This window comes from Mauremys mutica, chromosome 2, assembly GCF_020497125.1.
Source record: "Mauremys mutica isolate MM-2020 ecotype Southern chromosome 2, ASM2049712v1, whole genome shotgun sequence".
Lineage (NCBI taxonomy): Eukaryota > Metazoa > Chordata > Testudines > Geoemydidae > Mauremys > Mauremys mutica.
Window position 1 is genome coordinate 266,282,156 of NC_059073.1, and position 27,640 is coordinate 266,309,795.

The 27,640-nt window shown below is 38.5% G+C and overlaps 1 protein-coding gene across 6 annotated transcripts in view; it reads right to left on the reverse strand.

The window, feature by feature from the left end:
• Positions 1-700: 700 nt before the first annotated feature.
• ARHGAP12 (Rho GTPase activating protein 12) overlaps positions 701-27,640 on the reverse strand; it is a 143,698-nt gene continuing 116,758 nt past the window's right edge. For 4 of the 6 annotated variants that reach the window (XM_045006788.1, XM_045006786.1, XM_045006784.1 and 1 more), the window contains 10 exons: positions 27,080-27,161; positions 20,213-20,317; positions 18,843-18,941; positions 15,363-15,465; positions 14,226-14,345; positions 10,568-10,666; positions 8,168-8,245; positions 3,885-4,019; positions 2,838-2,940; positions 701-2,319 (listed from right to left, as the gene is read on the reverse strand). In XM_045006788.1, the coding sequence (XP_044862723.1) occupies positions 2,145-2,319; positions 2,838-2,940; positions 3,885-4,019; positions 8,168-8,245; positions 10,568-10,666; positions 14,226-14,345; positions 15,363-15,465; positions 18,843-18,941; positions 20,213-20,317; positions 27,080-27,161 (1,099 nt within the window). In that variant the 3' untranslated portion in view covers positions 701-2,144. The remainder of the gene's footprint in view (positions 2,320-2,837; positions 2,941-3,884; positions 4,020-8,167; positions 8,246-10,567; positions 10,667-14,225; positions 14,346-15,362; positions 15,466-18,842; positions 18,942-20,212; positions 20,318-27,079; positions 27,162-27,640) is intronic. The other 2 variants (XM_045006787.1, XM_045006783.1) reach the window with 1 other exon arrangement.

Sequence of the window (27,640 nt, forward strand, 5' to 3'; positions counted from 1 at the left end):
TAAACAATGCTATTCAGAGGAAATTGATTTTTTTTTAAATTGGGATTTGAAAAAACTATAACAAATTTCAACTTCATTTATATTTCCTACTACAATGATGTGTCTCAGAACAAGTATCAAAAAAGAAATTGTACTTTTAAATCTCAACAGGAGGTTGAAAATGCAACATTGATTTATAGATATCACGATTCTCAACCAAGCTGTTTTGCAACAAACCGCAAGACTTCACCACTACCACAATAAAAATAAAGTGCGAAAACCACAAGATTAGTCGTCCCTTCTTTTATCTACAAAGACTTTTTCAAGCAAGCTTTCTGCTGCTGGAATTCACACCTTGAACATATAAAAGATCAAAGGTCAAATGGGATAATTTCACCTCTTATCTGCTTTCCTTTTGTGGGCAGGTGGTTTGTGTGTGGAATATATCAAACATTAGGACAAAAATACGTGTGTGGAATACTTATAAATATTTGCAAATTTAAACCTATAAATTACCCATCTTCATCATACAGTCCAACTACTTTTGAAGGAAAGAGGGGATTCTTAAAAGTTTCAGACAGACACGCCATTTTTAACCACAGCACAATCTCTGCTGCAGGGAATATCATTTCAGGCAGTCAGACACAACTGAATATTTGGAAATGTTTGCAAATTCAACAGGGGACTAAGTCATCCAAATCTGGACTGGCAAACTCCAAACTAGCTAATAGTTTTCTTTATTCAGATTAGACATAACAAATATCAGGTACAGCAGTTAGTCTAAAAAAATACATTTAAAAATCTTCGTAGACCATGCTCCCTATAACAACATTCTTCCAAAACCAAATTTATTTTACAAATTAATCTACATTATTAATGTAAAAAGAAATTCTCAAATTTAGCATTATGTCATTATTTCCAACAAACATCTATTGGAACGTTTCCATTATTTGCAAATGTTAGAATCTGTAATACATTTCTCTAATGTATCCTGTACATATTAAATAACCTAAAAGGCTCCTCTTGTAGTGCATTAACAATTTAGCAAGCACACAGTATTTTTCCAGTACCATTTGCATTACAATTATTTGCCTGCAAATGTAATTAACATCTAAAAGTGCACATGTTTAGTTTTTTGAGTAACCTGTTTATCTGAGGAAACCTAGACCTCCACTGGAAGTGTTACACTACCTGTAGCTAATCTAACCATGATTAGAAATGTGCAACTAGAAGGTACTTTGAGACTATACAACAACTGAATTATGTACATAAGCTAAAGGTCATTCAGTCTTTAGCTTGTATTTACATCCAAAAATGTTCACTACCACAGGATCATACCATGAACTCAGTACAGCATTAGATAATGATGGTATTTAATTAGAATTGTTAACTGCAATTCAGTATAGCACAAAATGTAGCCCAAGAAATACCCTGAAAAATGGATGTGTGTATTAAATAAAACTCTAATATGTCACAGAACAAATCCTCTGCTGGATATTCTTACAAGTTCAGTGTTTGAAATAATAGGATCCTGCTCTATCAAGCAACTAGAAGATCCAGCAAGGATGCTATATAATACAGTTAAAAAAAAAGCCTCAAATGAGGGATTATTTGAATTACTGTAAACCACACTGGCCACTGTTAGCACTAGTTTAAAGACAGTCACACTACATGCAGAATCCCTGCTGACAGGATCCACACAGGTTTCAGTACATAAGCATAAGATGAAATTTTATTGTCACTAAAAATATCAAGAAACATTTTTGAAGCCAGTTGATAGGGTTTTCCTCACTCTACCAAGTGGTGAACCTTTAAAAAAAATCCATTCCAGATTATCCAGTCTGAGATTAATTTTAGCTTCCCACCAAGAAATCCAGTGTATATGCCCATACTAGAATTGCAATTTGCATTATTAAAACAGGCTTTGAAATATTCACAATGTAATAAGTGAATTATAAAGAAATTCAAAATGTTATCAACTTGCATGAATAGCAATTAAATCGGTCAAACACTCCTCCCGTTTCTTCCCTCCCATCCTACTGAAAAGTGCAAAATTGAGCTATCGCTTGGTCCACAAACATAATACATCATGTACACAGAGAGATTTGACTTCTGATGGAAATCTGTTGCCAACTCATATCTTCAGTTTTAACTCTGAGAAAACTTCAACATCCAAAGATGGAGTTCAGTTCCAGCAGAATTAATTCTACAATCTGATTCTGGTAAACAGTGTGGACTGCTATGTTACCTGTCTCTTTCTCTGGCTTTAACAGAGTTGGTCCAAAAACTATTGCTACACTTTGATAAGTCATTCGGTTCTTTTCTCCATTTTCTACAACTCTGGGGAAAAAAGAAAATATGTGTTTAAAATAAATTGAATAATGTGTTAACAGAGAAGAGAAACAAAATCAAATCAGTATTTCCTCATAATATTTATTCCATATTTGAAACATGCCACTATTGTAATCACTTTCGTTGTTTAAAATATATTTGACACTAGCTCTGTCCCTATAATCTACAGCTTTCGCAGCTAAAGCACAACTAATAAAAACACTGTCCAAAAGTTGGATTTGCTTCTCCATAAGCTTGTATAAACACAGACAAGTGTTTTGCTTTGATGAAGCACAACGAACATCAAAGGAAACATGATTAGAACTTTCCCCGAGGACTTTTAATGTTTGATCACTCAGCTTTAAAAAGGGTGACTAGATGTTCTGATTTCATAGGAAGAGTCCCAATATATCTTATATAGGTGCCTCCCCACCCCCGTCCCGATTTTTCACACTTGCTGTCTGGTCACCCTAGCTTTAAGGGAGTACTGCAGTACATTAAGACTTTCTCTTCCTTCTACTACTCACCTCTTGAGGTGTCTAAAAAGTATCTGCATGGTATCCTGATTTGGCTTTGGCAACTGTTTAATTAAATCTTTGACAGCATGAACACGCTGTCTTGGTTCTTGTTCTGGAAAAGATAAAAGGCAGATACACCTTAAATTCAATATTTTTATTTAAAATGTCAGTAGCATATAATTTACTAAAAACTGAATGAAGCAAACAATTTTACAGTGCTGATATTAAGTAATACATTGCCACCTGGTGGCCATATTGAATATTACTGATAATCTGAAGGTAACACCTTAGAGACAAGATGGGTGAGATAATATCTTTTATTGCAATGGCTCTCAACTTTTCCAGATTACTGTACCCCTTTCAGGAGTCTGATTGTCTTGTGTACCCCAAGTTTCACCTCACACAAAAACTACTTGCTTACAAAATCAGATATAAAAATACAAAAAAGTGTCACAGCACACTATTATTGAAAAATTGCTTACTTTCTCATTTTTATAAAATAAATCAACTGGAATATAAATACTGTACTTACATTTCAATGTATAGTATATAGAGTAGAATAAACAAGTCATTATCTGGATGAAATTTTAGTTTGTATTGACTTTGCTAGTGTTTTTTATGTAATCTGTTGTACAACTAGGCAAATATCTAGATGAGGTGATATATCCCCTGGAAAACCTCTGCATACCCCTGGGGTACACAGAACCCCTGGTTGAGAGCCACTGTTTTATTGGACTAACTTCTGTTGATAAGAGACAAGTTTTTGAGCTTACACAGAGCTCTTCTTCATGTCTGGGAAATGTACTCAGTTTCATAACTAAATACAAGGTGGAACAGATTGTTTAGCATATTTCAAGGACCATTCACCCACCTTGCCTCTAATATCCTGGGACTGACATAGCTACACCACAACTGCATATAAGGTAACACCTTTACAAAATATCATAATTTCTCCTTTTTAAATAGTGAAAAGGAGAACATATTACAATTAAGTGCACCGTGCATACTTAAATATTTATGATTTATGAAAATTCTGTGCATGCTTTATGGACTTACTAATTGCATTGACAAAGTCATTGAAATGATTATATGTGAAGAGTGGTTCTGGCAGTTCTCTGAAAAACATTTTTAGAGCTCCTGTGATGACATGTATATCTTCCCATTTACTGTCATTCAAGTCCAATTTCTCATCTGAAAGAAAGCATATGAATGATTACGATAATCTAGTAGGTGTTCATCATTAATTACTTATTTCCTATACAAGTTGAACAATGAATGGGATTCTTATTACCCAGTGTAACGGGACCAGAGGAAACAGTTACTTACTGTAACTGTGGTTCTTTAAGATGTGATTCAGACATGTATTCCACTTAGGTGTGTGCATGTAATCCACGTGCCTAATAGGGAGATATCTCTTTAAGAGATCTATTGGTGGGTGAGAAGGTATGAGTTGTGTCTGTCATTGTTGCTAGGCGGATGCACACTTAGCACTCCACATCCAGACGTTTCTGGAATTGGGTGTGGTAGTTTTGGGTATGCTCAATAGGTTCCCTATTGCTAGAGTCTGATTCCATGAGGGCAAGCAGTGAGGGCAGCTGCTTTACAAAAAGCCATGTTGCTCTGTGTGGGCTGGGAGAAACTGAGCCCAGGAACAGAAAAGCAGGCTGTTGTCTCTAACTCTAAAGCATTTTGCAGCAGGTTAGTGATACTGTTAACCCTCCAACAGGGAATCCCTAGCAATGTTAATTACAGAAAGGGAAAATGGGGAGGGAAAAATAATTTTTTATTTTAATCGTATACTTTGAACAATGTTTGATTTTAGCCAAATCATTTTAGTTAAATTGTCTCAACTAGTATGATTCACCAACTTTTCTTTAAATGTGATAATGGAGAAAGTCATTTATTGCTGTTTTGTATTTTTCTTGTAACAGGGTTGGTTTGTTTAACCAACTGCTCAAACAAGTATATGGGTTTTTAATCAGCTGACTGGCTAATACTGATTTCAGCAGAGAAAGAGTCTGCATGGATTCCAACTGAAGATTCCTACAAGCAAGTGGAGGAAAGATGTTGCTTTTAACTCAGCAGATTGTATAAATTTGGTGATCGAAGACTAACTGAAACTCATGTAAACTCAACCTAAGCTTTTGGGAACTCTGAGTTTCATCTCACTGTTTTTCTGTGGGGACTGACCTGTTTAGATTTTTTTTTTAATGTTTCTGTATAACTGTGAAGATAATATGTGTGACTTATAAGGTAGCCATGTTATGTTGTAAAAAATGTAGTTATTATTTATTATGTTTCTTTATCATAAGATTTTTTAAAGTTGGTACTTAAAAATTAAGTTAATTCTTTGAGTTCCTTTGGACTTGATTGTGGGGAGGCTGACCTTTTGCAATCCTTGCTGAAAATCCTCCATGACTGATTTCTGTGTCTCCAGGCACTGAAGAAGGCACCCACAGGTTACAATGCACACCCAGCATGCAAGAGCCAGATAATTTTACCTAGCAGTATCCGTAGAGGGATGGCGCGCACGCCTTCTTGCTGTAGCCCTTCCCCTGGCAGCGGCGCCCCACTCCCACTGCACTGAGCTCCTGGAGTGCAGTGCAGAAACTCCAGTGCAGAGGGCATGGAGGGTGGGTTGTGGAATAAATGGCTGCATCACATCTTGAAGAACCACAGTTACAGTAAGTAACCGTTCCTTCTTCTTCAAGTAGATGCAGCCATGTATTCCACTTACATGACTCACAAGCAGTATCCCCTGGAAGGCGGGGCTTGGAGTCTACCTAAACAAGATTTGTAGGATTGCCTGACCAAAACTTGCATCCTCTGGAAGATGCAGTAACAGGTGAGAAGAAGCACAAAACACTTCAGTCCTGTCCAGATAGAAGGCTAGACATCACCTGACATTAAATGTATGGAGATGAATGTGGCTTAGGAAAAAACACAGGTAAATATACCACCTGGTTCAAATGAAACTGAGAAGAAACTTTACGGCCACACCCCAAATTTTTGTCTAAAGTCACTTTGCCTTTCAAGAATTGTGTATAAGACGGCTCTGACATGAGAGCCTGCAACTCTCACACTCTTCTTGTGGATGTTATCGCTACCAGGAATGTAGTTTTCGGACACAAAATCAGAAAGAGACAAGATGCCAGGGGCTCGAATGGAGGTTGCTGAGTTAAAGTTGCTAGGACCAAGTTAAGAGACCACAGAGGAAATGGCTCTCAGACCAGAGGATGGAGATGTAAAAGCCCTTTTAAGTATCTTGCCACCATGGCAATGGAGAAGACGGCTCTTCCCCGAATGAGTGGGATGAAATGCCAATATTGCTGCCAGATGCACTTTCAATGAACTAAGTGCAAGGCCTGACAACCGAAGGTGCAGCAGATATTCTTAGAACCCCAGGGCAACCTCTGATTTGACAAGGGCCTTGGTGCCGAAGCAGACCACATGCTGCTTCAGATCAAGATCCCTCACCACTTGAGAGTCTGTTTGGTGAGCAATCTGCAAATCAAACAGGCCGTGAGAAGGAACTGAGGGAGGTCGGAGTGGCACCACCTCATTCAGCCAGGGGAGGGGCTATGGCAACAAGGTGCAAGTACCGCCCTTCTACAGATTCTGCTAGGCAAAAATTCTCTGATTCCGGTGCCCTGGATATGCATGCACCTAAGAGGAATATATGGCTGCATCTACTTGAACAAAAACAGGGAGAAGAGTTGGAGCAGTGTAAAGGGGCTCTAAGAGCTCCATATTTGTCTGGGGGAGGATTCTCCTAGCTCAGGCATTGTGGAAGACACCTGAAAGACTTCATTCTGATGACCCACTGCCAGCCAGAGCCTGCTCCCCTGACCCCCTCCTGTGCCCCAACCCCCTGCCCCAGCCCTGATCTCCCTCCCGCCCTCTGAACCCCTCGGTCCAAGCTGGGAGCACCCTCCTGCACCTCAACCCCTCATTCCCAACCCCACCCCGGAACCAGCACCCCCAGCCGAAGCCCTCACCGTCCCGTCCCCCCTGCACTCCCAACCCTGGTGTAAGATCACAGCGGTGCGGAGATTCTGGGCAGCACTAAGCCCATAAGGCAGTCCTAGGGAGGTTGCTGTAACTCAGACAGGCCCATTGGTTTACCTAAATTATAAAAAGAGCCTCTTCAGCCTCCAGAGCAGCAAAGGATTGGGAGGGGCAAAGGTGGCTTAAAGCTACTTTAGAATCCCCTCTCCTTCTAGGCCAGGTGGGCAAACTTTTTCGCCCAAGGGCCACATCTGGGTACAGAAATTGTATGGTGGGCCATGAATGCTCAAGAAATTGGGGGTTGGGAGTGCAGGGGGGGGATGGTGAGGGCTTCAGCTGGGAGTGCAGGTTCTGGGGTGGGGTTGGGAATGGGGGTTGGGATGCAGGTGGGTGCTCCTGGCTGAGACCGAGGGGTTCAGAGGGCGGGAGGGGGATCAGGGCAGGGGGTTGGGGCACAGGAGGGAGTCAGGGGAGCAGGCTCCAGGCGGCACTTACCTCAAGCTGCTCCCAGAAGCAGCAGCATGTCCTCCCTCCGGCTCCTATGCGGAGCCGCGGCCAGGCGGCTCTGTGCGCTGCCCCTGAAGCTCCCATTGGCCGTGGTTGCCGACCAATAGGAGCTGCAGGGGCAGTATGTGGAGCCCCCTGGCTGCCCCTATGTGTAGGAGGCGTGGAGGAGGGGGAGGCGGGGAGGATGTGCCGCTGCTTCCGGGAGCCTCGTGGAGCCCCAGCATGCATGGAGCAGAGCAAGCCCTGGACCCCGCTCCCTGACTAGAGCTCGAGAGCTGGATTAAAATGTCTGAAGGGCTGGATGCGGCCCCCAGGGCGGTAGTTTGCCCACCTTTGCTCTAGGCTGAAAGTCCTTTGCTGGACTGCCTAAGGGCACAATAGAGATTCTTACCCAAGGTCAGAAGGATAGACAAATGTTAAATGCTAGTATAAGGTTGCCGGGTTTTTTAATACTTTTTCTCTTGCTTTCCATAAGATATAGAAATATTCTATTTGAGCGTCATTCCTTTTAAACTGCCATGCCACACGTTGCTTCAGAATTATTACAGGAGTGACTAGAGGGCTTAAATTAGGACCAAGGCTCTGGTGTGCTGGGCACTGTATGAACAGATGTAGACAGTACCCACCTTGAAGAGCACAGAAACTGCTATTTAGTAGCATTTTCATTTTGAAAACTCCTAGATATTTCTCATGAAATGTTGTCATATTGTTTTAAACAGATGGACCAAAAATCAATGCATAATCTGAAGAACTTTCTAGCAATTTTGACAAATACTCTTGCATATATTTTCAAATTGATAATACAGTTGGAGAATGGAACTTACCATGATTAACTGCAAATCTTAGTTTTTGTATCACTGCAAGATTGCCACTAACTCGGTATAACCCGTCAACATCCAATCCTAAAACAAATTTTAAAAATGTAGATTTTTTTTAGATACTTAAATGTGTCAGTCTGTTCATTTTAGAGATTCGAGTTAGCAAAAAGAAAATCCACCATCTGGAGAACTTCAAAACCTCTTGTCACAATGAAAACTATTTACTTATCTGCAGAGATAGTTGCTGACTAGTATCTTGCCACTGCAAAACTTATGCTTGAAATAATGTCTAAAATGTGATGTGTACTCAGACAATGTGAAGGAGTCTTCAGGAGTGAGGTGCCCAGCTCCCACTGATTTTCACTGACAGCTGGGGGCCCACCCTCCAATTAGTTTTTAAAAATCTCACACCAATATTTAGTTAGCACAACCAATGCTTAGTACATGAAGGATTTCACTTTCTCTCTTGCACATATAAGCGCGCTTTCGCTCTCGCTCTCTCTCATACTTCCACTCATCCTAAAATACTAGCAGTGGGATTGTAGGGTTTTTGATTTAGGTTTTCCTTTCACACTGATACTATATTTACCAAAATGTATGGTGACTATACCAAGCTAAGTCAGTCATTCTGGAAAACATCTCAAAGTTGATAGTGGGTGACCAGGTCCACCTGATACCACCCATTCCACTGGTTTATGAGTTTTCATGTGTGTTTAATTCCACCCTGTTCCCTTACTTTCTCATGGCAAGCAGATATCCCCTCCATCCCTACCACATGTTAACATGTTTACAGTTTCGAAGAAAACACTGGATTTGGCAAAAGGAGAAAAATTACTTCTCAGTGGCTGCTGTTGCAGAAGATCAAAAGTGGTCAAGTGCGGAAGACAAGAAGGATTTCTGTCTACCGATGCTCATAACCTTTACATGAATTCAGTGCATTGTGTTGGTTGATATGAGTGTTGCAAAGACGGGATTCAACAACTCCCTTAATCCCATCCACAGGGAATCCTGATGCAACAGAAGCATCAGGAGATATGGCGCACAATTGTCAGTACCATCTGTCCCACCCATCTGTTCCCCACTACCTTTTACTGACACCATCTATTGGCCATTCTCTCTCTGAAGGGATAACGGGTTGGGGAATGGAGATGGAAGAGGAGGGAAGAAGCTGCTCATATCAGTTCACCTTAAGGTAAAAGAGAACTTGCTTCTTTCACTGCTGTCCTATCTCAATGCAGAAAACACACATCCACTGCAGCTTCTGGAGTTGGGTGGAAGACAGTAGAACCAGTTCCTGCTCTTCCTTCTTGCACACTGAGTCACCAGACAGCAGCAGTAAGGGTGGCTACAAGTTGCACCATATTATTTCACTGTAGCTGCTTCCCCCATGGAGGACACCTATTTTGCCCTGCAACATTTACCCTTAGCTCCCACTCAGGCCCTGAATGTGATGTGCCAGATCTAAGGTGGGAAGGAAGTGGGGTGCACCAAAAAGACGGGTGGGTAGATTCTCTTACACACAACTTTGATCTTTAGCATCAGCCACTACATGGGAATAGTTTCACTACAAGAGAGTAAGTGACCCACTTGCAATACTACTCTCGTAAGAGTTCTAGTAACGACCACAACAACAAGCAAGCAAGAGACAAGCGAGGAGACAAGTCAGGGTGGGGATAAATATGCAGCCACTGTTATCTAAAAGTTTTTATACATATAAAATGCAGAAGCCTTGGGTCATCTTATACCTCAGACTTTCCAAAATTTTAACGTTCAATCTAGACTCACTTTAACTACTTGAGTAAGAGAGATTTGCCTTCTCTTATTGTCAACAGGAAAAGAGAAGGACGTGCTCAACAAAATCAGGGCACTTGAACAAATCACATAAAATGTAGAAATCTGGTAATCTGAGCAGTTTCAAGCAAATTTTCCAAGTTTTATCAGTGTAACTGGCTAAAGGAATCTCAGATGACTTAAGGTTAACTGAAGGCCTTGATTCTCCATGTATTTACACAGGTAAGGTGTCTAAAATGAACTTGTAGGAGAAACAGTCTTTAATGCAAATGGTGTTTTGTTAACATAGGTAAGGATAAGAAGCAATTTTATTAGTTACCTACTGACAAGGTCCCTTTCAACAATCCCATCCCCAAATATGATGAGCTGTTCCCAGTTCCATCTTGCTAATCTTTCCTAGCCACGAACTCACTGGATACTAGTTCAGGTTCCCTTCTCTCCCTACTTCCCAGCTGTTGACATCCTATTGCTATAACTCCAATAAGCCTCAGACTTCACAGTACTCAGTTACCAGTCATTTGGAAATCAACAGGATAAGAATTAAGCTTCCAAAATTAGATACTGACTCTCAGAGATTTGGAGATAAAAACCAAGAGATGAACATTTTCACCCTACCATGTTCTTCAACGTGTTCAATGCACAGCTTCACGAACTTTGGCACCGAGCTGTTTTCTCTCTGACATAAGCTGGTGAGATTGGAACCGAACACTTGATCTGGAATCAAGTATAAAAAAAAACAAAACAAAAAAACAAACCCTCATTTATAGTTGAATGAGCTTCAAAGGATAAAACTAGTTCATGCACAACAGTGATATACCAAGAATATATGGCAATACCACATTGGGTAACAAGAAGCAACGGGCACGGTTTTCAAAAGAGCTCAATACCCAACAAGGTTTCAAAAGAGCTCAGTACCCCTGGGGAGCAATGGTAACTTTTGGGTGCTGAATGCTTGAAAATTCACCTCCAGTTGCGAGAGCTGAGCACTCTTGACAATCTGGCCCGACATGTCTGGCGATTTGAGTAAAGGATTGGAAATTAAAAGACTAATTTATTAAATTCTCTGCCACCAACTCAATGTATGACCTTGCGAATGTCAATGAACTTCAGTAAAATCTGTTACTATCACAATGGGCGGAAGTATAAAACCTCTTAAGATACATACTTATCTACCTATTTTAGGTTTTGTTATAGCTCTCAGACCTGAAGTATCTTAAATGCTTCATCTATAGAAATCACTTTGACAGCATCCGATGAATTATTATAAAATGTCAGGCATATAGTTACTGTAAGAAGGGACCTTAAAGGATTTGCATGTTTTAGGGTGTATTTTGCACTCATATGAATAATCACAGGATTATACAATATATATTTACTGTAATCTTTGTGCCCAACTTTTTTGTATGGAGATAGGGAGTACCAATAAGGAATATATAAATGACAACTTTTGGCATTATTTTTAATGTTACTTTAAAAGAGCTATTAAACAATATTTCACATCATCTACCTGTTTAACTTAGTATACCCCTATAAACAGAGGTCCAGATCTATAACAAGTGCCCTCATGTTGCAATCGGATCCGTAAGGGTGGATCCTCGTATCAGTGCACAGCCCTATTGACTTCAGTGAGGCTCTGCAAAGGTGATCCAATTGCAGGATTGTGGCATAGACATGGATACCCATAGACAAAGTTATTTAGTAAGAGACTCAAGCAGTTTTTGAGCTTTGTCATCAAAAGTAGCTTGTAACAAAAATAAAGGAAGGGGACAGGTTTTGACAGCAAAACAGAAAGAAAACCAACATAAGGCCAGTGAGATGCATGCTACTGTATAACAAGGAATCTTGCAATGCATCAATTTAAATGCTTCAGCAATATACTAGAGAGTCTGCGTTTATCATATTTCATGTCAGAGCTGAAACTGCAACCATAGTCTGGTGTTTGTACATTGCATTCCCCTTTGCTCTGCCAATGATGTTGGCCCTTGTCTTTTTCCTATGCCCCCATCTTCATGCCTTCTTCCACAGTGCTCCAAGGGTGGAATAGCTTCCTAATTCAGGTCCACCAGACTTCACTTCTCCATTTAAAATCCTTCTGAAGATTCATTTCTTCATTGAGGCCCACAAACACATGCAAAAAATACACACTTTCAAGTGTTTAAGTGCCCCCCCCTTTGGGGTACCCCAGGTTCCTTTTCTTTCTGTTGTAGGTTGAAAGCTCTCCCTGGACCACAGATTGCCCTTGTGTTTGCAGCATGCACAGCACCAAGTACGTTTTAGCTCTTAATAAAGTAAGTGGCCTCCTGTTCCTGACACGAGTGCTAAAGAGTTTTCCATCATTGGAGCATAATGGGATATCCCTAGAGGGTTATGGGTATTAATCATCACACTGTGCCTCTTAATGTTTTCTTCCATTGTATCTTCAAAGTATTTTCCTTAATTGTACTTTTTTCATGTAGTAAAAGCTCATTTAAAAACAGTTACTATAATTAATGCATGCTGTTCTCCAGTGTTTTCCGAGAGATTGTTTTTTCAACATTTTCCTTATTCTAATCACTGCTTTTGTAGTTTACTACACTTTCTTTTGTAAAAACTTTTGCATTTTTGTGTCTGTTAATTAACAGCTTCTGTATAACTCATTACACAAGGATAATGCAGAATTGCAGATTTATATTTTAAAATATACTAATAGCACCAACTTTTGAAGTTTATATGCTTGCTCCTTAAATAAAAACACTTTATTAGATCCAAACACCAGCATTGCATTTGCGCACACAGTTCAACTTGGATCAGTGTTCATACTAACTAATTTCTCAGAAATTTACACACAGTGCATAAAGTCAGTTCCAAATTATAAAATGTAATGCAAAGCTGCAGTCTGGGAATAATTCCCTCCATCCCAAACAATTAAAAATCCCACAATTTACTTTTGTAATTATGATCTGGAAGTATGACATATTTAGAAATGTTTGGGCTCCTATTACTTAAGCAAATTGGTAGAAATACATGAAATTTGACAGATTTAATGTCAGAGAAGAATTTGGCCTTGTATATTTCTACTGATCTGAGCTATAACTATATTTATTGTACCTAGTGGACTTTTCATTATGAAGCAGTGCAATGTATATTGGACCATAAGAAATTAAGTCTAGAATAATATCAAATCAATAACTTACATGAACTCATGGTTTAAATATTTAAACCTTCATTCACAATTTTAAATCTAGAAAATCTATACAAGTATATGTCATATTGGAACCACTACATACTAATTAGCAACTCATACGGTATGTCTATCCTACGAGCTAGTGGTGAGATTCCCAGCTTGCATATACATATGCATGCTAGCTCTCTTTTGAACTAGCGCACTAAAAATCTCAGGGTAGCATGGGCAGCAGTGGCACAAGTTAGCTGCCCCAAGTACAAACTTGCTTCAATCCCATGGGTACATACTTGGAGCAGTTAGCCCATGCCACCACATACCGCTGCCTGTGCTATCACAGTTACACTATTATTTTTAGCACCCCAGCACAGATGAGAGCTAGTGCGAGTACATGTACACGAGCTGGGCATCATACCCCTAGCTCGTAGTGTACATGTAGCCTTAAGTCTGATACAAAGACGTATCATTTTAGAACTACTTTTTGGAAAAGATCAAATAAATCAATTTAAGAAATATTAAAGCTAAAAACAAATTGACCAAGAGTAAAGAAATTTTAAGTTAGGACTTCTTTAAACTCATCCTGTTTGGCTTAGGTATTTCACTTGTTTCTGAATAGCACATGGCTGTCTGGTACCTTGCATACTACAAGATCCCTTTCTGAAACAGATGAGAATCTACGTGTGTTCAACTCTGCATTGTAAGATCATTTTGTTTGCAAACAAAGGAGTGTTGGCCTCCCAAGCTTGCCAGCTGAAAGTGCAGAACAAAAAGGATTCTGCTTTCCATAGGCATTGCCCAAGGCCCGGTGGGTTCTTGGGACCTCATCCACCCTATCCCTTCACCTCTGTCCATTATAATAGGAAGATTACTTCCTCTCTGTAGCTGAATTTGGTGACCACTAGGGCTGTTGAAAGAATGACACACACCTACCCTGGAACTGAAACTATCACATCTGCCATCTGTTACAAAAATAACTGGTTCATTTTCAGTCAAATGTAGTTAACGTTATAAGGCTGGTTTCCTCTACAACACCACTAATTCCTGCTCTACTACAGACATGATTGTAAAATTCAGCTTATCAAAAGGTTTCCTGAAGAAATAAGGATAATTTACCCTTAATGTAGCCTTTTTCTCGAACAGCTTGTAATGTAGGGCGTCGAGTAAGAAATTTCTTCAGCTTTGTTTTTGTCTTCTTCTGTTCTGAAGAATCTATGCTGCTAGATATTTTCATTGCTAAAAAAGAAAATGTAAATTTAATATAGAAATGTAAAAACAAACTTATTAAATGTAAGTAGCTAATAGTTTGCCAGAGAACAATACAAGAAAAAAAACTTATCTGAAACTGGCAAATGCTTCAAGGAACAAAACAGTATATTCTAACACATTAAAATATACAGTGCAAACTATTCTCTCTCTATATATTTTTATTTATGCAAGCACCTGGTACGTGCTAGGCACTTTCCAAACTCTCAAGAATGGTCCCTTCTCAGAGGAGCTTGCAAGGGAAAGGATTAGTTGCAACACTGCCATATACACATACACAATTTACTACAACTGTACTATTTCTAAGTCAGGCTTTTTACCTTAGATTTGTAAACTTCATATCCAGCATCAAACCTCCTTGATATGAAATTACTTACACAGTTAAAATAATTAGAAGTGAAACGTTTGCCTGATCACTTTGTTTATTCTGTGCAATTGACAGTGCTTTTTAAGTTTCAGGTTAATTTGTTAAAAACATGAAACTTAAAGAAGGGATCTTCACTTATTGATATATCTGCTAACTTTAAAAAACTCTCCAATTGTTCAGTACAGAAACTTCAAATTCATTTTATTCACTAGTCCTGGATTCTAGAGCAGCAAACTATTTTTCTTCCACTCAACCTTATCAAAAATCAAGTTAACTACAAAAATTTCAATCTCAAATTATGAAGTACTTCTCTTATATCTTGCAAAGCTTACAAAAAACAACTGATGAAGCTTAAGCTTTATGAAACCAAACAGCTAAATTTCATATTTTTGAAAAGTAGTTATAATAATTAGTATATGGATTGTACACTGGTAGCGTACAGGGCAGTTAGGATTGTTTGGAAAACTTTAACTTCGTATGATCTTTCATTTGTTTATCCTTTTAAGCTGTTTTAAAACTGCAATGCACTAAATGTTCTTTTTGCTTAAATTATATTATTTCTAATCTTAACCAGGTAGATATTAATAATGAAGGTTTTACTGGGAATTAGCTTAACTTACAACGAAGTTTCTTGGAGTCCTTATGGTCCTTCTCTTTGTCTTGTTTTTCCACCCCTGGGGAATCCGGTATTTCATCTTCGAATGCTTCATCAGACTCCACTGCCTATTGATTAAAAAAAGACACTGATTAGTTCTCTTATAGCTTGACAGTTTTCAGAACAGACAACAGTATATTTTATTAACAACCATAATCCATAGAGTGTCTTATAATACAAATATGCTTTTTAAAAATATTAAACTGGTAACTTCTTGGAATCAGATGCCATCGTCTTGTAAGCAATATTCTTTTTTGTATCAACAAGACTAGTATTAACCCTTAACAGTTACAGGATCTGTTCACAAGGCCCAACAGAGAAAACGTCACTGGACAATCATTAGGTCAAAACACAAGTAGTATACCTGCCCTGCTGAGATTCTGTAACATCAACCAGCCAACCATATATAAAATATTCTTTCATGTGGAGGTAGGCTGTTCACTATTCTAACTATGTTTTCCACCACAAAACCGCTTAGTGTAGGGGGAGGGTGTACACGAAGAGCACATGAAGCAGTTTCCCTATCTTTGTCAGCCATGGCTATATATAAGAAGCAATCTTCTATGGCAGAAACTGGAAATGCCTGTTGGCAAAGCAAAGCATTGTCAGACATAGTGACAGAACAACACACCAAAGATAATTTGATATAGTGATCTTGTCAGCCTCTGAAAGCCTAACCCTGTTTGCTAATGTCAGTGTTCTCTCAGCATGTTAAAGTGAATAGCTCACTCAGATGTAATCAGTGTGGATTATTTTCTACAATCAGGCATAAATTCCAACTAATCCAAGGGCTATTGCCAAAACCCCAGTGAAACTGTACCTGCAATGTGATACCTGGACAGAACACACAATTCCAGAAATATTAGCAGTTTGCTAAGGGTGCTCTTATTGGCTTTAGTGTAACATCTCCATATTCTGTTCCTTGTACTCTACTCCATGATTCCAGGAATGATGTACTTCTACTTCATAACTATCATACTAACAAGACTGTTTTAGACTTGACTGCCACACTATTTCAAGGCCTCTATGTGTATCACCTTATTTTTGAGGAAAGAGTGAGACATTTTTATTTAAAAAAACCAAACAAACAAAAAAACCCAACAATAATCAATGCTCTGGTCACATGTACAATAAACTTATTTATAAATCCAGCAATTAAATCAATTATCCATTCAAAAAGGCTAGAAGTTAACCCTAACCCTTCCTCATTCCCTGCTGCCTTCTCAAAAGCTTAGGAGAACAGATAAACTGTCCAGGATGCCCTGAAGATCAATATACTCAAGTTCTCATTACAACAGTGGAAGGCTACCAGAGATAAGGATCTCTGAGAACACTTGGCCAGTATCCTCTTCCATTCAGATCCTTGGCTGATCTCAAACCATTTATGACTAAACCGATTAAAGCCAAACCCTTCACCGAGAAATTAACTGGAATTCAAATGAATCATGGAACAAGTGTAAGATGCTCATTCCTAGACACCTCACTAACCAAATGGGCAACTACATTCTGTACTAGCTGAAGTTTTTGAATGGTATTTGGGTATGGTCCCTTGTACAGCATATTGCAGAAATTGAATCCTGAAGTGCCAAAGATTAGGATATATGTAATTAGGTCTTCAACAGAAAGAGGTTGGAACCCTTTAGCTAGCCACAGAGGAAAAAGCACTCTTGGCCACTGCTGCTAGCTGGATATCCAGAACCAGCTGTGAATCCAGTGTTGTTTCCAGGTTTCACAACTGTTACCAATAATGGGAACATATTTAGAGCTCTGAGCGGATACAAAATTTATACCTGATGATGCAGATATCCACGGATATAAAGCAGATATCTGTGGAGCTGTAGGGCTTTACAAGGAAATGGAGTGGCGAAAGCAGCAGCATATCAGGCTGCCGCTTGCAGGAGCTGGCACCCAGCCCAGGCAGCTCCTCTGGTGTGGCTGTCCTGCCCCTCGCCTTTCCCACTGGGGTGGGCACCAGGCTTACTGGCAGCTGTCCCTGGTCACACTAGTGTGGGCAAGCAGCTCGCATGCTCCTGGACAGGAGACTCACACCACTGTGTGGAAGAGACTCTTGTCCAGGAACGTGCATGAGCGCTCTAAACATATTCCCATAATCAAGGGAGCTGAAATAAACTCAGCTAATTTTATCGGTTGCCTCCCCCAGCCAAACAAGCTCTACCTCATTCTTGTCTGGACTAAATCTCAACCAAGTTAGCCCTAAGCTAAATTGAAAACTGTTAACAATGGGTAATCCACTCACTTGTGGCCCATGGGTCAGATAGGAGGAAGACAAAGTTGAGACCATCTGCATACTGGAGACAGTGCAGCCCTAACTCTTAATTAACATTCATACCATATACATGTTAACCAGGAGAAAGCCCTCAGGGTAGATGAGCAGTTGCCCAAAATTATCCTGTGGGTCTGTGAAGAAAGGAGTTAAGCCACTCAATAGATTTTTCTACTTGTGCCTGGGGAATCACACATGTGCCAACACCATTTCGTGGTCAAGAACACTGTTTTAGACTGTCATCTGCCTTCAATCAGCAATAAATAAAGTTTGTATTCATTGCCAGGAAGATAACAATTGAGACTATTGCAGTCTTTGTGCAAAACCCAGCTCTAAAATTAAACTGACTGCGGTAACAGATCTTAAGAATCTAGACAGTGATGGAGCTGCCTCACCACCACCTCAATAATCTTTCCCAAATATAAAGCTTCCCTATAAAATGGTAATTACAGTTTGTCAGTATCAAGAGATTGTTCACAAGAGGTCTAATTCACTTCTTTTAAAAAATAAAAAGCCCTTGGCATAATGCTTTCTCTAGGGAGGCACTGACAATCAACTCTAGTAATATCACACTAGTCTTCACCAGCCAGGAAGGGTATTACTCTAATTTACATGCAATTAAACATATGTAACTTAAGCAAATGACTGACATACTCAAGCAAAAAAAGTCTGCACTTAATATTGAAGTACTTATATGGACCTCCTCACTGCAGCATTCAAGTACATCAGACATATATAGATTTTATCCTCATAATGCCTTTTCACCACAAAAGTATTATCCCCATTTAACAGATGGGGAACTGAGACACAGGATAGATCAAGTGACTTGCTCAAGAAAGCAAGTTGCACAGGAAGCTTGTAATTGAGCTGGAAACTGAATCCAGGTCGTCCCAGCTGAGCATCCTATCCATTAGACAATCCCTTTCCCCTTATCAGTGCTTGGTGCTGTTACATTAGCCAGTCAACAGGGACCACTGAACTAGCTACTAAATGCCCTTTCCTCTTCCCACCTCCAGTATACTCACTTTCCAAGAAGTCAAGAAATGAAAGCATGAGTGATACACTTAATGCTTGAAGGGCTGGAATCATGGAGTAGGTTCACAAAATAGTTTCTAACTATGACAGCACTGAAAAAAGTATGTTCAAGATTTAAAAACATACCTGATTACTGATAGTATAACTGAGAACTTTAAACCACTCATTAATAAAAACATCATTATCAGATTGAATTAAGAGTTCAGTTCCTTGGCGGGTTTTCAGCTTTAAAGAAAAGAAATATTCTATTAGAATTAAAACAAAATACAAATATTCAGAATAATTCAGTGTTTTAATATCATCATGTTAAGTTAAAATCAACAGTTGTACATGACCACAAATGTGCAGTAGCTGCAACTCATAGGACAATTCAAGCCTGTGTGTGTCAGACAGGATATCAAACCCTAAAGTGAATCTTAACTATCCTTTATTGTGTATACATGCTGTACAACTATTGTTTGAGTAATATAGAAATTTTAAATGCTGTAACTGTTAATGATATTTATCTGTGACCTCTGTCTTCTCATTTTCAGACAGGAGAACAATGTGCAGCATGTCGTAGTTAGCTATGCTGATAATATAAATACAGCAGACCCTCGCTAGAAAGCGCATCTTTATAGCGCAAATAGCGGTGGATCGCACATGGATCCCAAATTGAATTACCTTCATTGGAATCCATGGTAACGTGGTTCCAGTGTTAACGCGGGACTGCGCATGGATGCAAAACCCTGCGTTTTAGCGGGGGTCTGGTATACAAAGTACAAAGCCAAGAGGTATTATCAGATGATCCAGTTCTCCAGGGCTGGCTCCAGGCACCAGCGAAGGAAGCTGGTGCTTGGGGCAGCCAATGGAAAGGGGCAGCACGTCCGGGTCTTCGGCGGCAAGTCCCTCAGTCCCTGGGAGTGAAAGATCTGCCGCCAAATTGCCGCAGAAGAATGAAGCGGCACATTTGAGCTGCCGCCAAAGTGCCCCCACACTTTGCCGCTTGGGGCGGCAAAAAAACTGGAGCCAGCCATGCAGTTCTCACAACAGAATTAAGAAATAAGACAAGGGTATAACATGTTGACCACTGCTTAAAGTTATTCAAAACACATGCACAAAATTGAATACTATTTAGCAGCAAATGACAATATTTCTAAGGGATGTGTTAAAATGACAATATAGTATTCTGGTTTCAGCTAACCTTAAGTTCCTGGCTACTGCTTTTAGGTGCCATATAATAATTCAAAAACTGATGCCTAAAAAGAACAAGTTAACCTAAATTCTAAAGCAATTATACATTATAGGCTATATTAAAAAGGTAAACAGCTTGCACTTACAGTAATGTGTAAATATTTTAGAAAAACCTTTATCTTGATATTGTCCTGGGGCACGTATGCCTTTAATTCAACTGACTGATTTTTTTTGTTTGTTTGAATTTTAGAGAAGTTTTTCCCCTCTGGAGTATAGTAAACCACCAAAACAAAGCCATACTTCTGAAAAGTAAATAAATTCACCTCAATAACATTCTTTTTGCTGGATTTGTCCTTTGATGCCCAGTCAATAACTGCCCCTCTGAGATCCACTGTGAATTCTGGCTTAGATTGATTGACCCCAAACTTCTGAAAGAAAGAATAAATAATGATTTTCTTTGATTAACTACCCCTAAAAAGTGTACACAGACTTGTGCCCTGCATAAAAATAGAGCTTAGTATTTTACAGCCTACACACAGTTAACTCAAGTACAGTGTTCTGCCCAACTACCCAACAGAAGCGGTACCATGAAAAACTAAATGTTTCCAAAGAATGGTCTGTTTTTGAGGCTAGGTAAATGTACGGATACCGATAAATGCTTTAAATGAAAGAACCAACTCCACCACAGAATATTTAATGTGACAATTGTACAACTATAATTTGATTATAGTATGGTTTTGGGCATAGATTGTCTGAAGTTGTAAACAGGTTGGCGTTTGGTGAAGTCATTCTAGCATTTAACCAACACCTGGACACTTGGACCTAAAAAATACTAATGGCTTTACTAGACAGGTAAAAATACACTCTTGTAGAATATAGTAAAACCTCTCTCTGGTATACTGAAGGGATGTTGGTTTTTAAGAAATGTTTCATAAAACCCAATTGATTTTACAATTAAAATTTTACTTAAAACATTTCCCTGTAGTATTTGCAACACAAAAACTGCTGTGCTGTGCAAGTGCACAGAAACACAAAGCAATTTCACTGTCTAATGTTCAAACACTGAATAACCAACATAAACTGTGAAAGACTGAGAATTACAACCCACAAGTGTCCTTCACGCAAGTGGGGAAAACCATTCACAAACTTTCTTTTTTCACTCTTTTCCTGATATCAGCACAACCACCAGTTTCCTTGTTAAACAAGGAGTGTTGCACTGGGTTTTATGAAACAATAAAAATTAAAAACACACTGATGAAGTTTTACTGTGGTACATGTATAATGTAATAACAGTCTTAAATGGAAAGCTGAATGGTCACTAGAGTTTCACCTCTTATCACACAGCTTTTATTTCCCTTTTAAAGGGTCTGAACCTGTGGTCTTCACAAAACACAAAAAGGTAATTTTGGGCCAAAAAATGAATAATCCAAATTTTAATTAGCCAAAAAGGGGAAGATTAGAAGTGAAGTGCTGATGGCATAGAAATTCAGTGCCATACCATCGCTGAGACACTCCTGGCACCAGACTAATGACTTAAACATGTTTTGTCTTTCTATAAAGGTGATTTGAATGTTTGTGTGGAGTGCTGATTGACTGCTCTGGAGAAAAAAAATCCTCACGTTAGCCACAGAAGAGGAACCCATGGAGAACATCAATGCAAGCTTCTCCACAGTGAATATATCAATATGCCTCAGCTCTATTCAGGAGGAACCACCTTTAGGATGACAGTGGTTCAGTTTCCATTCCCATTTAATCTGTGTCCTCTCTGCTGAGACTGTCAGCAATGATGTTTGTTAGTGCCAATGGTTCTGTACCATGGATACTGTCCACCAGGAACAGAGCAGGAGGTTTTCAAAGGCCAACAGCAGCTGGGTAACTAATTATTATTTGTGGCTTTACAGACTTAGTTTATGGAAAAAATTTCAAACACTGTGGGGACAACAGCTATATGCCAAACAGAATGACCCCTTAAAATAAAAACACTACCTCATTTCATATGCGCTTCTAAGCAGCCATCCAATGATAAGGAAAACCATTTTAAAATAGGTTTGCAGCAGTAGCCAGAGGACTTGCTCAGGATCAGGCTCATTGAGATAGCTGCTGTACAAGCACACACAAATACAGGATACCTGACAACCACCTAGGCCAATTCAAACTATCAACTTAGTCTGGTAATATATGAAATGAAAATTCTCTGAGTCATTCATTTCTTAACACATGCTGAACTTTTTTGGCTATTATTTTTTTTAAATAATTTAAATGAAGGGAGGAGGGATTTTACTGTTTTCTTTAATTTCCCAACAAAAGGATAGAAGAAAAGTTTTTCAGTAAGAATTTGTCTTTAAACTAGACAGACCCAATCCTCCAGAAAGATTTTATGTTCCAATTAGAGATAGTGCCTTGTAATTTTATTCTTTAATTCTTTTATATACACAGTTGCACAATACAGGTAAGTTATGGTATAATAGATAGTTTTAATAATATAAACATATTTAAGAGATCTCAGATAATGTAGACTTTTAGTATAGGTTGACAGCTGAACATTTCAAAGCAGTTTGTTGTATTTTAGTAAATCACACAACTCAGATTTTCCTAGAATATTTATTAATTTTGTCTTATTTCTATTACCATAGTGCCTAAGAGCCCCCATCATGGACTAGGGCTCCATCGTGCTAAGTGTTACAGACAGAACAAAAAGCTGGTTCCTGCCCTCACTGAACTTACATTAGTTGTCAGTGGAAAGTGCAAAACTTTTGGTAGCAAGCAGTTAAGAATCAGGCTCTCATTCAGCAACTAAAAGTCTAAATTTCTTCAAGAATCAGTTCAGATTCTGAAAGAATGTAGAAAAATCCAAACCACATACTCAGAGACCATGTATTCAGGAACAACGGATGGTAAATATTTATGAGCAATCTGGGCCTAACATTTCATGCATTCAACAGCACATTTTGATTGACAATGGAAAAGAGTTTACATTAGTTTAATTTCTCTTATTATTTTGCTAATTAAACATGCACAGATGCATTTATATTGTCCTATTGCAAACCCCACCAAAGAGATCATATCAAAAGTGATTGCCACAAGTGAAATGTTGGCAACCATACCAAATCTCAAGTAGCCTGACTACATTTAAAGTTAACAGCCTCTTTCCCTTTCCTCTAAAGGCACTAAAAGGTAATTGAACAACTATGGCATCAAATTTGGGGGGGGGGGGCAACATTTCTGTCCATCATCATCAAAACATACTGAAAGTATGCCCACGAAAGCTTATGCCCAAATAAATCTGTTAGTCTCTAAAGTGCCACAAGGACTCCTCGTTGTTTATACTGAAAGTAGATTTTGAAGTTTTGCATTTGAGCTTTAGCTTTTTTTTTTTTAAACTGATAATTTTGCAGAAATGAATATAGCTCAAACGAGCCAATTACCATCCCTTACAAACAAACTTGCTAGCTCAACAGTAACATTTTAACCTACAAATATTGGATTCTTTTCTGAGAATACAGCATTTCTATATTGTATCCACACTATACCAAAGAAAGCTGTCTTATTGTATGTAAACTGGTATGGTGTTTTGCATCTGTTTTCTGCATCCTATGCAGTAAGACATCCTTGACATTTTCCTCTTATTTCAGCTGCATTACATGTCCCATGATGCATAATGTGACATGTATGCAGTCATGTGATCATTAGGTATTTCATTTATAGCTAAAATTGACAGATTTCAAACAGACCATTCAATCAAATGCATATAAATATCCTCCAAACATCCTACATTAGTTGCCTTGTTAGAAAGAATTAGAGACAGGCCCTAAAAAACTGTTAATATACTACATCATGCTCTCCATTAGTCAAGATATGGGTGGTTCCAGTGACTGGTACAATGTGGATTAGAACTCCAGTACCGATGAAGTGCATTATCTTTGTATTTAGTTCCATTAGGATGATTATGGGATTATTGGAATATACCCATTAATTTTTACCTTATACAACCTTAATGCATTTCCAAAACACATACACACAAAACACAAAAAAACCCACAGAAGATACAGAGAAAACATGACGTGTTACATAAAATGGCATGAAAATTACTTCAACTCAGTTAGCAATTCTTGGGAAATTATGTGTCTTTCAAATTTATTTTAAGATACTGATAGTGAATAAAATAGTATGGTGGCAAGAGGCATGTAACAAGAACACATACAGTGATAGCTGAAACAGGATCACAGTTTACATAGGTGACAGCAGGCCGACCACTGAGAGCATTTTTCCAAGAAGAAAACAGCGAGAGCAGGAGCTCAGGAATTAAGCCCCACTGGCAAAATGACTTGGTGAGAAAAAGGAAGAAAAATGATGAAGTCACAAAGCAATGCACAAGAATAAAAGCAAATACATCAACCACTAGGTAACCACTAAACAAATATCTTTTCAACCAGATGATGACGACACTAAACTTGGGTCTTAAATAGGATTCAAGTGGATCTTAAAAATGACTGTACAACATGCGTTTAAATATTCTTATGGGTTGTTTCTGAGGGGTAAGAGTTTACAAATGACTGATGAGTAGTTTTTAAAATTATTGTATTCATTTTTTCATTGCACAGGGAGAGCAGAAAAGTGTACAAGTATGTACACACAGAAATATACACAGTCTTTGAAAACAGGTACTCTCTCTTGATAATTTAGAGGCTAGTTTACACTGATCACACTGTAAATATTCTTCTCATTTCCAACACTGCATTCCTTAAAGTACTAAATAGAAAATATTTTACCATATAGTGGACAAGATATGTACTTGTATTTAAATTAGATCTGTGGTTCCCAAACTTTAACAAACTGTGTTGCAGAGTTTAAGACCAGACAGGACACTATATCATCAGGTCTGACCCCCTGTATCTTACAGGCCATCACACTAATCCCAACAATCGAAATTAGACCAAAGTATTACAGCCCATAGGAGATTAGATATGTGCCACAAGCAGAGAATGGGTGCACCAGTGCGTGAAGCCCCTGAGATGGGAGGGAAATAATTAAGTGAGATATACCTAGATAATCCTGGTAAGTACCCAAATGCTGCAGAGGAAGTGCAAAAAACCCCAAGGTCACTGCTAATCTCACCCAAGGGAAAATTCCTTCCTGATGCCACATATGATCAGTTAGATCCTGAGCATGCAAGCAAGAACTATCCAGCCAGGCACCCGAGAGAGAGAGACTGCTTGGTGCCACCTCAGAGATCTGGCCCTCTCTGTCCAACCTCCAGCCGGAGATTCACTGAATTGATTTGGAAGATTCCAGTATGTGTTATACCTTTAGCTACAGAAAACTATAAAAATGATTAGAGGGTACCAATAACAGCAATGTGCTTTAAAGGGGAGGATCATCTTTATACATGACAGAGACTGAATGTCAGAGTTCTCATGATCATCTGTAGTGAATATGCTATTCTGTAAAGTGGGTTGGTGAAATTAAGCTAATTAGATTCCAGTCAGCAATAAAAGGGAGAAAAATTAAATTTGTATTCTTGCCAAACCTACTCACTGCCCTAATCCCAGCATTTCCCACTCCCATGCTCACCTTTCCAGATTCTCCAATATGCCATGTTATTAAATTTATGTAAAAATCACATGCACTGCACAGAAAAGCATTTTAAGTGTTTATATGTAATTGATTTTTTCCTTTAAAATGTAAATGCTTGTAGATGTCTTCTACCCAGTATTAGAATGATTATAGATGCACAAGTCTTTTAACATTTGTTTCCTTTATCCTTTTAAGTGTTTCAAACTCACTTTCTATGCTTTGTCAACCATGCTTCCACCCCCATGCACACCCTCTCCTGTTCTTTCAATTCATTCATATTGTGTGAATATATCCTTAGGTCACTAGGTCCACTCTCTATCATATCCCAACATGATGAACATTGCCTCATTCCTTTTACTCTTCATTTTGTTCTTCCCCTCCTTATTTTTTCTCTTTCCTTCCTATCATCACCTCCTGGTCCATCCTAGTAGCTTCTCTGTCCTTACCTATTCCCATTGTGCTTCCTGCAACCATCCACTTTACTGCTACAGAGCAACAGAATGGCAAAAATGACAAGATTTCTGATCTCTGAAATGAAAACAGTCCTTCAGAAAAATTGTCAGTACCAATTTGCTGCTCATACAGTGTGAAGCAGCAGAGGGTGAATCAAGCAGAAAAAAGTTCCAGAGAGTATGCTAGAATAATAGCACATGCCAGAATTACAATCTGTTTATCTAACAGTTCATTAGTTTTCAGATAGGACTACATACATATTTAATATAAGAACGTCAGTAATGTTGTACAAAATCTAATACGGAAAGAAAATGGATAGCAAGACACTTCTGTGATGTAACTGGATATATACATAATCATTGAAACAACTGTTGTTCAACTTGGGGTGGATATAAATTTGAAGACCTTTCAGTCTCAGGATACCCTTAACCAATGCCTTTTGTCTATTGGACATACTGCATGTGAAAAAAATATTTATTTCAACATGAAGCATAAAACAAAATGCAATAAAGCATGGATTGTAACATGACAAAAGCTCAATAAGTGTTCTGCCTTCTCCCCCATCCCTCAGATTGCTTCATACACATCGGGAGCATAATCTATGAAGTACATACTCGCTGATTCAGTTCTTCCAGTGTAATTAGAGCTTTAGCATTTCCTTTATTATTTAATTTTATGTATTTATTTCAAACTTACCTCAAAGTGTGAAAAATCTCTTCAAGCTACTAACTAATCATGAACCAAAAAACACACACAAAACAGAACTAATTCAGAAACGCATTGGTGAGAAACAAATCAAGGACATATTTGGTCTGGAGCATCTTCTGCAACCTTCTGTCTTTTTATTCATTTCTGACAAACTTGAAGACAACTGAAAACCCTTTATGAGTTTCTAAATTAGTGCTGATAAAATAAAAAAAAATCTTGATACGGGTTTTTTTTTTTTAAACACAGAAAAGAGTATATTTGGTTTTCTTCTTACCCTTCATCATAATTGACTGCTACATTAAGCTATTTTCCCTCTCCCTCACTTTCCTTGTTTTGTCATTTTTTGAATGATGCAAGTACCTTTTTATATAGATTCTACTGATAATTGCTAGAATGTATTGTGCTTAATCTGATCCACATTTAAATAAAGCAAAAAGATGGGTTGACGTGCTTACCCAACTAGTTCCAGTTCCTTGGGTTTTTGTAAACAATAATGATGAACCTTGTAATACTGCCCACGACGACATCCAGTTCTTTCTGCAATTAAAATACTGACATTTATATTTGTTTGCACATAAAATTAAATTACCTCATATTGTCCATCACTGCTAGAATGCTGACTAGTGTGTTAGCACAATTAACTACATATGTTCTCATTAGTGATATTAGTAAGTCTTTTAATTGCTACTATTATATTTGTGATGGGGCACTTGTGTTAATAGACCCAAGCTGGCCATCAAAATCTAAACCAAACAGAGCTATTTAGTAGTGAAAGCCACCAGTTTCACTAGAAGAATCACAGTGTATAATTATGATCTCAAAGATGCTAATTTAGCATGCCCAAACTGCAGAGTATTAAATAGGTTATGTCAAAGCATTGCATAATCATGAGACTGACTGATCATGGTACCTCATACCTACACAGGATGTAAATGTACCACTAATTTGTATTGAAATAATTTTTGTTGTGTATTTACAATGCAGAAAAATGTAAGTCCGTTACCATTTCTGAACAT